The 14257-nt window shown below is 39.9% G+C and overlaps 1 protein-coding gene across 6 annotated transcripts in view; it reads left to right on the forward strand.

Moving 5' to 3' along the window:
- The window catches only part of LOC148014301 (E3 ubiquitin-protein ligase UPL5-like), a 70330-nt gene that overhangs the window by 32533 nt on the left and 23540 nt on the right, over positions 1–14257 (forward strand). For all 6 annotated transcript variants that reach the window (XR_015688578.1, XR_015688579.1, XR_015688577.1 and 3 more), the window contains one exon: positions 7997–8583. Coding sequence is in view for 1 of the 6 variants with exons in the window: in XM_087666213.1 (XP_087522339.1) it covers positions 7997–8583 (587 nt within the window). In the remaining 5 variants the exon portion in view is untranslated. The remainder of the gene's footprint in view (positions 1–7996; positions 8584–14257) is intronic.

A 14257-nucleotide genomic window follows, 5' to 3' on the forward strand; every position in this document is an offset into this window, starting at 1 on the left:
ACTAATCATAAACTAATGCAAAAGTATAGTTTTAGTGCCTGGGTGAAACTCATTTATTTACATACATCTCACAGTGACTAGTACACTAAGTAGCGACCTCATGGTAGACATATCGTTAGCACAGTAACTTGGATACATGTTGAATACATCTGAGATTCACTACATACGAGAGCTATACACAATTGGTGGAGTGGAAGTGCTACTTTCCCCTTGAGTATCAGGCATGCTCTAGACCCTTACTCTGTTGAACCTGATTGAGCTTGAACCAAAGTTGGCTCTAATTAAAAGGCATCTCGGTAAAGTTGCAACAATTGAGGACGGTTTGCCAAGTCATCCTCTTCCATCCACTTTGCATCTATTAGTGAAACAATGTTGAAGCTTCACCAAGAAGCATATAGAAACTTTGCCTCTAACTTTATTTGCCTCAAACCTCCACTAGGTTGTAGGCCTTTCTTTCCCTTAAGCATTGTGATGCTTTATACTTTCACACTATTGCAATTCCAACTTAACTAATATGCAACATTGCATCTAGTTGACTAGCCCCTCATGTGTACTTGATGCTAGGAGCACCGGATGCATTAGGAAACATTCTTGTTTGTATACTTTGGACCATTGCAATGTGACTGTGCATGGAAATTTGCATACTATCAGCCATACCAAGATACATTTTTCCATACATTGCATACAATTCTAGCAGCATTTTTCTTGATGCAAGCATTACTAGCTGCATTTTTCCTCATGACCAACACTATGCGGAGCATTTGCATGACCGACATTAATACCATGAGTTTCAAACACAGTGGGCTTCATATATGCATTGCCAAACTTGCCACTTTGTGCCCCAGCATCATGCCAATATTGTTATACATGGGGTTATGCATATTACGAGCCGTACTCGGGTGGATACATTGGGCCTTGCACACCACGCATTGGTTGTTGCATATGATAAGAGAGTTGTGTCATGCATTTTTGTATGCTGTCCCTAAGCACTTTACCACTTAAATCTTAGACATTGGACACCCTCTTGGCTCCAAAACTGATGCTTCTTTTGGTATTTCTTTAACTTATATTGCAAATGGAAGGAATACAGCTAAGACCCTTTGATCTTATCCGCTAATCCAAGTGCCTCGTGTGAGCATTGTTTGTTGTAAGCAAACTCAACCAAGGGCAAATACTGCTCTCACTGTGTCTTGTGATCTGAAACATAGCGCCTCAAAAGATCTAACATTGTGAAATTTTCTTCCTCAGACTAACCATTTGTTTGCGGATGGAAGGATGATGAGAATATCAGTGTGGTATCCATATTCTCAAACAAGCCCTTCCAAAATAAATTGGTTATCCGGGGGTCTCGATCACTAATGATCGACTTTGGCATACCATGATACTTAAAGATGTGCTGCAAAAACAATCGTGCCATATGATCAACCTTTATTTTATTCCTCACTGGAATGAAATGGGCTTGTTTGCTAAACCTGCAAATGATAGTCCATATTCCATCATTTCCTGTGTCCATTTTCCATCATTTCTTGTAGGTGTCTTAAGAAGCTAAAAAATAAAGTCCATTGCAATGCTCTACCAAGGCCTATCTGGAATAGGCAAGGGTTGCAATAAACCCGGCATCTTTTGCCTCTCATGCTTTACCTCCTGGCATACGATGCACGTCTTAGTAAACTGTTCTACATCATGTCTCAAAGCTGGCCAATAAAAGAAATGCTCCACTGCCTTGACCGTGGCATCAATATCTCTCTGTCTTGCATACGGAGAAACATGACTTTCAGAGATAACTCTAGGCCTTAACTGCTTTGTGACACAGTCGTCCATGCATCATCAGAAATCCATCTCTTAGCATAAAGTGTTCATGCCTTTGGCCATTGCGAAGCTGATCATAAACATTAGCAAAGTCCGAATCAGGAACATATTACTCTTTCATGGCATCCAACTCAGTGTGATAAACCATGTTGACGGCTGAAATTTGTGGCTTACGTGACAGTGCATCAGCCACAACATTATTTTTACCATCAATATGTACAATTTAAAAATGAAACATAGAGAGAAAATTTGCCCATCTCATATGCTTCTTTGACAACTTTGTCTACGTTAGAAAGTACCTCAAAGTTTGATGGTCTATCTGCACTGTAAAATCAGCCCCCAACAAATAATGTTTCCACGTAGACAGTGCATGAATTACAGCCAAGAGCTCTTTCTCATAAACCTGTAAATTCCTCTCTGCATCGTGGGGAATTCGGTTCTCATAAGCCACAACTTGGCATCTTGCATAAGGACAGCCCCAATGCTGTTACCACATGCATCACACTGAACCACAAATGACTTCCTTAGATCAGGCAACATAAGCACATGATCTGAAGTCATCGTTTCCTTCAACTTTTCAAATGCTGAAATTTCCACTGCTGTCCATCTAAATGGCACATCTTTCTTTTGCAAAGCATGCAATGGAGATGCAATTTCAGCAAACCCGCGTACATACTTCCTATAGTAAGAACATAAACCCAAGAAGCTGCGGATCTCATGAACATTCTTCAAAGTTGGCCATGAACGTATTGCTTCAACCTTAGCAGGGTCCATACAAATACCATCAGTCGATACAATATGTCCCAAGAAGTGGATTTCATGCAAAAAGAATTCACTCTTCTTATCATTGATAACCAGTCTATGCTTATGTAGCTTATTGAAAACAATGTCCAAGTGTTTTCTATGCTCCGTCTCATTCTTTGAATAGACAATCATGTCATCAAAGAAAGTACCCACAAATGCTCTATGTGGCTGAAAGATGCGATCCATGATCCAATTAAAAGTGGCAGGAGCATTCGTAAGTCCAAAAGGCATGACAAGAAATTCATATGACCCAAAAAGATGTCTTAGGCACATCCTCCGGTCTAATGCGTATTTGATGATACTCACTTTTCAAATCTATACGGCTGAATATTGTTGCCCCCTGCAATCTATCCCTAACATCATCGATCCAAGGGATCGGAAAGCGATTTTTTATTGTGATTTTGTTTAGAGCACGATAGTCAATGCACATACGCCATGAACCATTCTTTTTCTGCATCAAAAGCACTGGAGAATAGAAAGGAGATGAGCTGGGCTGAATCAGCCCTTTTTCTAACAGCTCATTTACCTGACTCATAATCTCCTCCTACTAGGATGCACTAACTCTATAGGATGGTTTATTAGGAGGGCTACTTCTAGGGATAAGGTCTATGCCATGATCTTCGGGTCTTTCAGGTGGTAGCTGCCCAAGAAGTGATTGAGAGAAGCAATGAGCATACATTTTCAGAAATGACATGCGATCCTTCTCTAATTTAGACATATTTCCAACATTCTCACTATCATCCTTATCCTTAGCAAAAACTAAATACGCTGAAAGATGATTTTTCATTACTTTAGAAATAGCAGCTGTAGATACAACAAGGACAGATTCCCCTTTCAACTTTACATCAAGTGTGAGTGTCTTTCCCTTATGTTGAATAGTGATCTCTTTTGCATATGAATCAATCAGTGCATGCATACGGTGGCACCATGGCATACCAAGCAACACATCCACACAACCCTCAAGTGGAGCAATGTAAAACTCTTCGTTGTCCACATATCCCTGTATGTGCAACCGAAGCTTTCCAATGAGTGGTGTGACAGGTTCTGCATGACCCTTACATGCCATTCCAACTTTTCCCATGGCTCCCATCTCATCCTCTTTGATGCCTAGACGGGCTGCCATGTCAGTAGATATGAAGTTGGCTCGTGCACCATTATCAAAGAAGATCAATGCATACTGATCCCTAATTTTGCCCCATGCTCTGCACAACTCAGTAGCATCATCATTGGGCTGATCACTAACAACATCGGGCACCAATCCCATTGATGTTTTGGGCCTTTTACCCTTAGGATCTCCCTAATTTTTTGATTTTGCAGCTTGCTGCCTATTGGGACAGTTCTTTGCAATATGACCCTCCTGTTCACAAATAAAGCATTTATTTGCAGCCATCAATTCCCTACGTTGTGCCAATGTTTTCAAGCCATTTCTTTGTTGTTTTGGCCTCTTTTCAGGCTGGTTTTCAGATATGCCCCTTTTCTCAGCCTTAAACAACTTTTTATTCGGCTTCTCCCTGCTCTCTTGGAAGTCCGAATCCTTTCCACGCAGCAAAGCATCGGCTGTAGCAGCAGTCTCTATGAGTTGAGACATGCTAGACACGGTGGATTTTATGCAAAAATCCTTGATTCCTTTGGGCAGTCCACATACATATTTTTCCACTTGCTCATGAAGGGGTACGGCACGATAAGAAGTGACGGGCAGCAATGCATCCCAAAACTTCTTATTGTATTGCTCTGAATTCTTGCATCCCTTAGCATCGAGCTTGTTCCAAGCTGTCATGATGCCCACCTCAAAGGTACTAGTCAACCAATTTGATGCAAACATTTGCTTGCTTCAAGAAAGTGGCTGCCTTTCGAATCTTTAGAGGATTCAGTTAAGTTTCCCCCTGATAGGCTGTATCAAACTGCTGAATGAAGGTCAAAGCTTTCAACCTATCTTGTGCACCACTGAAGGACTCAAAACTTCATTGCTTTTCCACCCTCATCATAGTCTTTTGCTTCCCCTTTGGGAGTCAAGTTGTCATACACTGGCTGCTGCAAAAAGGGTGCATTTGCTGTATTTACATCATGACCAAGCCCAAATGAAGCATTTGGATGACCAACAGTCATTCCTTGAGCCCCATAAGCATTCGGGGGTGCAGATGCATTGCCAAACATTCCACTTTGTGCCCAAGGCATCAAGCCAATGCTACCATACATAGGGTTTTGCACATTTCCAGCCATATCCGAATACAATGGGCCTTGCACACCATGCATTGGCTGCTGCATACCATAGGGATTTGTGCCATGCATTCCCGTATACGGCCCTTGGCCAACCATTGCATGAAAAATCGTGCTACCACCAAAGTATCCTGGCTGCCCCATCATAGCATGCATGCTCGGCTGTCCAAAATCCATTGGATTGGCACTTCCATAATGGCCTTGCATTTTCATTCCTTGCCCCATAGGTACCAACTGTTTAGCTTCATTGGCCTCTTTAGGAGCTTCAAGTGAAGGATTTGGCACTACCTTCGGTGCACCTTGCTGTCCCGAAGGTGTAGAAGTTGACTTCTTCTTCTTGCCCTTGCTGTCCTTCTTCGGAGCATTAAAAAATCGGGTGAATTGAGGATCCTTTGCCAATTCAGCAAAGAGATTTGCTGCTGTCCTCATCCGATTCTTGAACTGGTCATCAAATTCCTCTTCACTTTGCTGGTCATCTACCTCATGACGGCTTGAAGGCCTTGCATCTTGCCCAACAGCAACATTTTCAGCTTGTGGTCCATCATGAGAGCCTTGTCCAAGATTAGGCATTGCATTTCCTTCATTCCCATGAGAATGTCCATACTGAGAGGCATCATCACTGCTTGATTCCATCTCACTGTATGAAGACATGTTGCTGTAATTTCTCAGCTGAGCACAAAAATTAACACTAGCACAAAGCTTTGGCTTGCAATCAGGTGCCTCGGGCTCACCAAATCAAGAGATTGAGTGATTATCCCGTCAATGGAACCATGAAACTAGCCTTCCTTCTCAGATAGGGTGGTTTAACCTGATTAAGCACTTAATTACAGCAATCAGCAAATGAACATAAACTGAAGTGCTCACTTTACCTTCATAAACTTGGACAGTGGACACCCTGTTGGCCCCAAAACTAGCGCCCTTTTCGTTATTTCTTTAATTTCAATTGCTAATGGATAAATTACAAGCTGAGATTTCACGATCTCCTTGGCTGATTCAAAAGCCCCTTGCTGTTCCAATAATCAGCAAAGCATTCAGGCAAATTGCCCCTTGATTTTCACCCCAACTGGTCAAATGCTGCTCCAAGTTCACAATAGATGGGCCGGCATCTGAAATCCTCACAATTCCATGAATTTCCGATGCTGATTTTATTGTACAATGCCTTTGACTGATGGCACATGTCCCAAGGTGGCTGCTAAATCCTATTTACTGCTGTAATTTAGGGTTTACAGCAGTAAACTCTCTGCTGTCCACCAAATTTGGCTGTACTTTGCTACCAATGGCTGAGAATTACTGGAAATGCTTGAGCATAGACTGGAGATGAGAGAATGCTGCAGAGAGAGAGAAAATCAGCTGAAATGTATCTTTTGATTCGTAGCTCTGATGACAAATCTGATGGCACCAACAGCTTCAAAAGGTGGGTAAAACACTAGCTCGGCTGGTGAGCTCTCCTCTTCTATTGCCGCCTCTCTTGAGGCGGAAGAGAAAACCTGCTGTCCCCTGTCCTGTCGCGGTCGTCGCCTCTCAGAGCCAAATCTGATGACCTCCTTTCCCTCTACCAAGCTCAGAATGGCTGCAATTCAGCTTCCACCACCCTCCAATAGCCCTCTCCCTAGTTGCATGGGAAAGTTTTGTGAAGTGGCAGCCTTCCTAATGCATTTTCAGCCATTAAGTTAATTTTTCAGAATTAAATAATTCTGAAAATTAATTTCAGTCCTTTTGACCCTGCCCAAAATTAAACATGCCCATCTGTAAGGAAATTGGCTAGGCCATTTACAACTTAGAGTAGTTCCCAACCTCTGTTGACCCTTAGACAAGCATTAATTAATTAATTAATGCTAGTCCCTAGTGTCACCACTGACACTTAATGGCCAAACAATTGTCCTAGGGTCCAACCTGGCACCAACTAACCACCAAAACCCAGTTGGCATAACTTAACACAACTTTTGCCTTTAACACCCAGTGCAATGTGCATCGCATGTGCTAAACAACCTTGCACATTTGATTAATAACTTAATCAAATGTTACTAGCAAGATTAAACCATCTCAAATTTCACGTCCCCGTGACAAGGAATCTCCTAAAAATTTAAGGATCCCCCCAATATGGGTGTCGTTGAAAGCTCTTTTTTCATATGAGTTTTCTATGCCAATATATGTGCATTGTGTGTACTATAAAAAAGAAATTGTATCCTTTCTATTGTTTTGTATATTTAATTGTTTATTAAATTGGTTTCCTTTGAATTTACTAGATATAAAGAAAAGTGCATTAGAGCTAGCTAACTAGTGATGAGTGGTCACAAGTTATGTTTGACCCATTCAGTGGGTTAAAGAAAAGATAATACACACTTCCACACTCCAGCATATTAAGGTCAGGCTTGCAAACAGAAAGGGACACCTTTATAGGAGCACTGGTGCTCATGTATTGAAAACCATTCAATACAATGTATTGATAAATTCCATAACCTTTTAATTGCAAGCAATATGTGCATAGGGTGTGTGTGTTCTTGTGCCTGATTTCCCGCACTGGCTCATCTGCATTCAGCTTCTATGCGTGTCACACCACATTTCTTATTTAGTCTCCACAGGGAAATCGAAGATTTTCTAACTTCCATATGAAAACTCAAAAGTCAGAGCAATGGCAGATTGGCAGCAAATGGTCAAGTGTTAAGCACAGCCCTTTGCAAGAGTTCATAGTGGCAAATATCTTTTACTATGTTCTAAGGCTATTACAAGTTGGCAGACAGATGGATCTCCTCAGCTGAAAAGAATTGGACTCATGTAGGGATACCATGGAAGTATCTGCTTGACTAATTCATATGAATCCTGAGGTTTTGGTTGGTCTGCATTGAAACATGTAAAACTTCTGTTGGATAATATCCCTTTACTGTGAGCCTCAATGTAATGTAAACTGAGACTCTGCTTCACAATTTCTTTCCCTCTTCTGTATGGTTGCTTGTGTGTTGGATTTATTGTGCATGACACTTTTGTGGATATGAAATCATCTCAGTCAAAACATCATAAGCTGGTGTATGTTTACAAGAAAGACTAAGTATGCTTCTCCAAATGCTACAAACTTGTATGAGAATGGCTTGGAGTTGAGTGCTGCTGTTTGTACACTCAATTTACTTTTGTTAAAAGCAACTCAAGGTTCGTTTTTTTGATGTTGTAGCTTCTGGTGTGAATCCTGGACACCTCACATATTTCCGCTTCAGTGGACGAGTTATGGCATTGGCCTTGATGCATCGGGTACACATAGATGTGGTTCTAGCTTCGGTTTTTTTCAAGCAGCTTGCTGGTTTCACTGTTACTTGGGAGGACACAAGAGATGCAGATCCTGTACTGTTTGAGAGCTGCAAAAAAATTCTTGAACTGAATACTGAAGTTGTTGACTCAGATGCACTTGGTCTAACTTTTGTATGTGATGAGGAAGAGCTTGGTATTATCAAGGCAGTAGAACTATGCCCAGGGGGGAAGGATATGCAAGTCAACAGTCAAAACAGGCTAAACTTTGTACAGCTGTTGGTACAACGACGCTTTGTTAATTCTGTTGCAGAGCAAGTCAAATCCTTCTCCCAAGGATTTTCTGATCTACTTGTTAATGGGAATGCTGAACAGTTTTTTAAAGGATTGGACTTGGAGGACTTGGACTTGATGTTAAATGGCAATGGTCAAGAGATTTCCCTTGAAGACTGGAAGTCACATACTGAGTATCATGATTATAGTTCCTCGGATGCTCAAATCATTTGGTTTTGGCAGGTATGCATCTTTGTTGAGAATAGTGCTCAATGCCTTTAAATTCCATTTCTAGGTATGTTTAGAAGAGATGAAGATTCCAAGGTGCTATGTGCCCATTTATGTGGTAACAAATTCATGTTTTCAATAATGAACATTTATTCATATAAAGATTAAAAAGTCTCCTCTCAGATTATTTATTAGCGTTTATAGGTAGATGGGTTTGGTACATTTGTTACTTAAACCTCGAGCTCTCAAAAGGTCAAAAGTTTCCTTCTTAATCCATATCATATCGAAATCTTTTGATTTATTTATTGTTGAATTTAAGGTTGCAAGAATGCGCACACATAGTGTAGATAAGAAGAAGCTTGAGATAGCACAACACAAAAGGTACTGGGAGGTAGCAATAGAGAAGATTTACAAGACTAAGTATGCCCTAAAGTGAAGGCGGGCTGCCCTAGGGAAAGGGGGAGGGGACCTCCTGGAGAGAAAAAAAGGTGCCGTGGTATATCACTACTGAAATATGGAAGCAAATTCCCATTGGGAATTTGACATCGGGTATTACCAAGTAGTTGTCAGACATAACTTATTATAACTTTTGCCTTTGGCATCAATTGATATTTCGAGATCTTGGGTCCCACACTATGAAATAATTAACTTGCACCTCACATGTGCAAGTCACATTAGTACATTTGATTAACTTTTAATTAAATGCTAAGCAAAGCAATAAATTTTCGTGTTCTTATGACAAACCATCACAAAAATGAAAGTACAAAATTTACCATACAATTTGGGACATTGGACAGCCTGTTGGTTCCAAATTGATACTCCTTCTAGTATTTTTTAAACTTTTATTGCAAATGGATGGAGTACAACTGAGATCCTTTGACCTCCTTTGGTAATCCAACTGCCACTTGCTATCAAAATTGACTAGTAAGTCTCCAAACCAGTTTGAGCATGGGTTTGCTTGGGGATTGGCTTTCACCTTGCGTCTTGAAATACAAATTTAGCCCCAAATCTGATGTTGGTTGGCTAGCCTCTTAAATCTTCCTGAAATTCCTCAATTTTAGCTATGGGAATTCAAGTCCTGGACCCTCAATTTTGCGTACACATCCCGAGGTGGTTGTCAAACTCTATTTTTTACTGTAAATTAGGTTTTACAGTAGAGATTTTTCAATATCTTCATCTCTTATGACTCAAATGATTGGATTTTGTTGAGATAACTTGAGAGATGGCTGGGGGATGAGAGAGAATGCTGTAGAGAAAGAAATTTCAAAGTTTCATTGTGACAAAGGCTGAAAAATTTATTTTGCTTGCTCAAACAGCCATGGAAGCTGTCATCTACAACTTAGAACCACGAGAAAGATTGCTGCCCCCTTCTATAAATTGTCACCTGCCCTAGAAGGACCTTGGATGGTGTCACTTGCTTTTAGAGGGCTCCAAACTATTATCACCTGTTGTAGGATTGGTCCTTGTTGGTTGTAAATCACATTAGCAACATCTTTTTGCTCTCTAATAGTCTCCTTCTCTCTTTCACTATGACTGGAATAGACTTCCACCAAACCCCTAAAATGTTTTTTCCTCTTGCATAGGCAAGTTTTGTAAAGTGATAGCCTTATAATCCCATTTTTCAGCATTATTTAGCTTATTAAATTATTTTTTAGAATATTAATTTTAAAATTAATTTAATAATTATTCTAATGTCCAAACAATTAATTTCACCAGACAATAGTTAAGTTGGCTAGGCCAATTTGTCTCCCAAGTGTCCTTGAGTAGTTATTGATTCCTAGGTTGGCATTAATTTATTAATTAATACCTAGTTTCTAATGTCACCATTGACATTATTAGCCAATAAATCGGTCTAGGCCAAAATCTGAGATTGGGTATCATCAAGTATTTGTCAGATGTAACTGATTACAACTTTTGCCTTTGGCATCAATTGATATTTCGGGGTCTTGGGTTCCGCATTGTAAAATAATTAACTTGCAGCTCACATGTGTAAGTCTCTTTAGCACATTTGATTAACTTTTAATCAAATGCTAAGCAAAGTAATAAAATTTCACATACTTGTGACAGATCCTCATCACATAGACTAAAAATATCCAATTGATTCCTAGGTTGGCATTAATTTATTAATTAATATCTAGTTTCTAATGGCACCATTGACATTAGTAGCCAATAAATGGGTCTAGGCCAAAATCTGAGATTGGGTATCATCAAGTATTTGTTAGATGTAACTGATTACAACTTTTGCCTTTGGCATCAATTGATATTTCGGGGTCTTGGGTCCCACATTGTAAAATAATTAACTTGCATTTGATTAATTTTTAATCAAATGCTAAGCAAAGTAATAAAATTTCATATACTCGTGACACATCCTCATCACATAGACAGTAGATTGGTTTGTGAAATTGTGAGAAACTTGTATAGGTTGAAAAACTACTTCATTTGGTGTTGCATGTAATTGCTTACCACTAAAAAGAGACAACAAAGTGTCATAGATATTTTGAAAGCATACATCTCTCTCTTTGGTTCATGAAACTAAAGGCTGAATAGCATCTTTCACAAAGACATTATCATGGCTGACTAGTATATACTCGGTTTACGGATATTGTAACCTGTAATCTTTGCTTCAGTAATGTAACCAATAGAAATGCGTTTACAGCCTTGTTATTCAACTTTTTGCAGTGTTGTATTGGCACTAATGCATAAGCCATGTAACCAAAAATATACAAGTGAGCAACATATAGCCTTTACCGTGCCAAGCCTCATATGGAGTGATAGATTGCAATGCCTCGGTGGAACATAGGCGCTTATAAACTTATTGAAGTACAAAAAAAATTTGGACTTAGCTTTCAAAGCATATACCCGTGCATGCTTGGAGTAATCATCAATGAAAGTCACAATGTATATGTAGCTGCCAAAAGATAGTGTTTGCATTGGACCACAAACATGTAAGAATCATATAAAGAAAAGTCATAACTACATTTTGCATTGAATGGTCACTTTGTATCCTACAAAACATTTGCAGATTCTAATTTAGAAGGAGAGGTATTGGCAATAGCCATACTAGCCTATTTCTTCGCCTCTTTGGTATCCAATTTGGGAGTCTTAAATGACATGATCTTTTGCTTTGCAATGCTTGCAATATATGTTACTCTCATTTTTTTCTCATCCTTTTCAGCTTTCTTATTGCAAGTAGCTATCTTATAAGAGCGAATGTGTGGAATCGTAGCATGTTTAAAAGAAAATGCAATGAAGACACGAGCCTTTGCATCTTTGCTATCCCAACAAATTTTCTTAGGAGTAGGTGGTGGTGGTGGTGCTCTAGTATTAACCGTAGCAAAACTCAAACCTAGCAATATCCTCAACAATACCTATTTTTGCTAGTTCGTAGCAATGATGATATATCGTAGTTGTGAGTATTGAGCTGCAGGGCTGATGTATCCCATGAAGTCTATTTTTCACTTCTTGAAGCGTTGACACACCAATACTGAAACTAATTCCATTTTTCTCTTTTTGATGGGCTCTTTGATGTGTAGACACTCATCGCAATGTTTCAAAAATTGTGTGGTATCCTTGAATGGGATTGATCACTAGCGCTGAGATTAGAGCACCTTTTGGGCTATGGTTCTAGTGTCAAAGTGATCTTCCATTATTTCTTTATGTTTTTCTTGCAACATTTCTTCAACTTCATGCGCACAAACGTATCTACTAACATACTGTCCTGTCCGAGTTTGTACAATTGTCCTACTGTCAATTGATAAGGTTTGGCATTGATAAGGAAGTATGTGAGGCAGACCTTTTCTATTGGGCAGTCCATGCATTGGACGCTAGGAAGGTTATTGTTAATTCCAATTGCCTTTTTACCACTTGTCACTCTTGACATGTGGTCGGCCATGTAATACTACTTTCCTTTGCTTACAACCACATCGAAGTCAAATTCAAGGAGCAATAGTGGCCATCTAGCAATGTATCTTGTGATGCATGGTTTGTTTACTAAATAAAGCAATTTTTACCACTTGTCACTCTTGACATGTGGTCGGCCATGTAATACTACTTTCCTTTTCTTACAACTACGTTGAAGTCAAATGCAAGGAGTAATAGTGGCCATCTAGCAATGCATCCTATGATGCATGCTTTGTTTACTAAATAAAGCAAGACTTGATGGTCTATAAAGAAAATAAAGGGAATGGCAAGCAGGTGATGATGGAATTGCATGACATGATCCATGGCGAGCACTGCCTGCTCAATCGTAGAGTAGTTTATTTCTGTTTCTATAAGATGTCAAATAGCAAAGCTCATAAGAAATCCATATTGTGCTCACTAGGCTGGTATAGCATTGCTTCGTTGGCAATTTTAGATGCATCAATATGCATGTGGAACAGGATTCTCTAGTCTCGGGCTCATAGAATAGATGCACTATCTAGAGCTGTCTAGAGGGCTTCATACATTTGCTGACACTCAGTCTATTGCTCGTCTACTAAGAGCATGTGTGCAGTCAAGTACTAACCACGTAGTTGATCATGAAGTGTCTATAGTAATTGGTTAACCAAGGAAGCATATTGCCCTTGGTGTTCTTGAGTAGTAGCAACTTCAAGGTGACTTTGATCTTTGGTGTGTTAGTGGCAATGCTGTTGTCAGGGTCTCTAGGTATTGTCTGCATTGGCATGTGTGGTAGTACTCCCTTAAGATCAGTATTGTTCCTGGCAACCATGTCTTGAAGTTTGGTCAAAAGCTCAATAAGCTTTCTCTTGTCCTCCTTTGAGAGGTCATCAATGATATATACAAGCTTGGGGGGACTCTCTCTCCTTTGTGAGATTCATCTCCTTAATTCTTGGTTGGTCCCTTTTTGGGTTTGTTGGACTTTCCTTTACGTTTAGTGCCAAGCATTACAACTATATGATTTCCTTTCTTGAATCATGTGAAGCGCTTAGGAAGATCTTACAATTTCGTTTGCTTTTGTTAATCAAAGTCTTGGTTTTTTTGAGCGTTCGTGAGCCCTCGCCTCCTTAAATGCTTCGATAGCTCTCTCTTGGATCTCTTAGCTTTGCTAGGTGATGGGATTTCAAAATGCATGTCTATGCTGGCAAAAGGCTTTGAGTTTGTGTTGAACTAGACTCTTGTGTTGTGTCCTTGTTGTCCTCCTTTTTTGTGGTTGCAAGTATTTTGAGAGTAGGGACTAGGTCCATGGCCTTAAGCCCTGTTTGTTCGTGATTAAAGGCCTCTAAGTATTCTAGCCATTCTAGTTTTAAGTTTACTCTAGCTACTCCAATATCCACTTGTAGTCGTTCCACCTTCCTATGCTTAGCATCTATTGCAATCAGCTCTTTTGTTCTGCCATTAGAGTTGTAGTTTGTCGATCTGTTGTCTTCATCATCCCCTCCGGCCTCTTTGGAGAATTCCTCTTGGAAACACTATACTTATCCTCAATTTCTTCCTACTCTATAAGTGCACCATTAGATTGTTGTGATGTTTAAATAATGCACAATGTAGCTTGGCCCAGTTCCACTCTTGTTGTTGAAGTAGTTTCTTAAAGATAAGCGGGTTGGCTTCGAGATCATTCTCGAAGCACCACCGCTACTAAGTGAGGATCTTTCTTAGCCCCAAGTGGTTGGTAGGAAGATTGAACCCCTTGACGATCGGTCGAGATGACTCAAGGTTCATCATGAGGACAAGTACCATGAACCTGGCGAGT

Source organism: Lygodium microphyllum, chromosome 25 (genome assembly GCF_053477565.2).
Source record: "Lygodium microphyllum isolate KBCC chromosome 25, Lygodium_microphyllum_v1.1.10, whole genome shotgun sequence".
NCBI classification, from domain to species: Eukaryota; Viridiplantae; Streptophyta; class Polypodiopsida; order Schizaeales; family Lygodiaceae; genus Lygodium; species Lygodium microphyllum.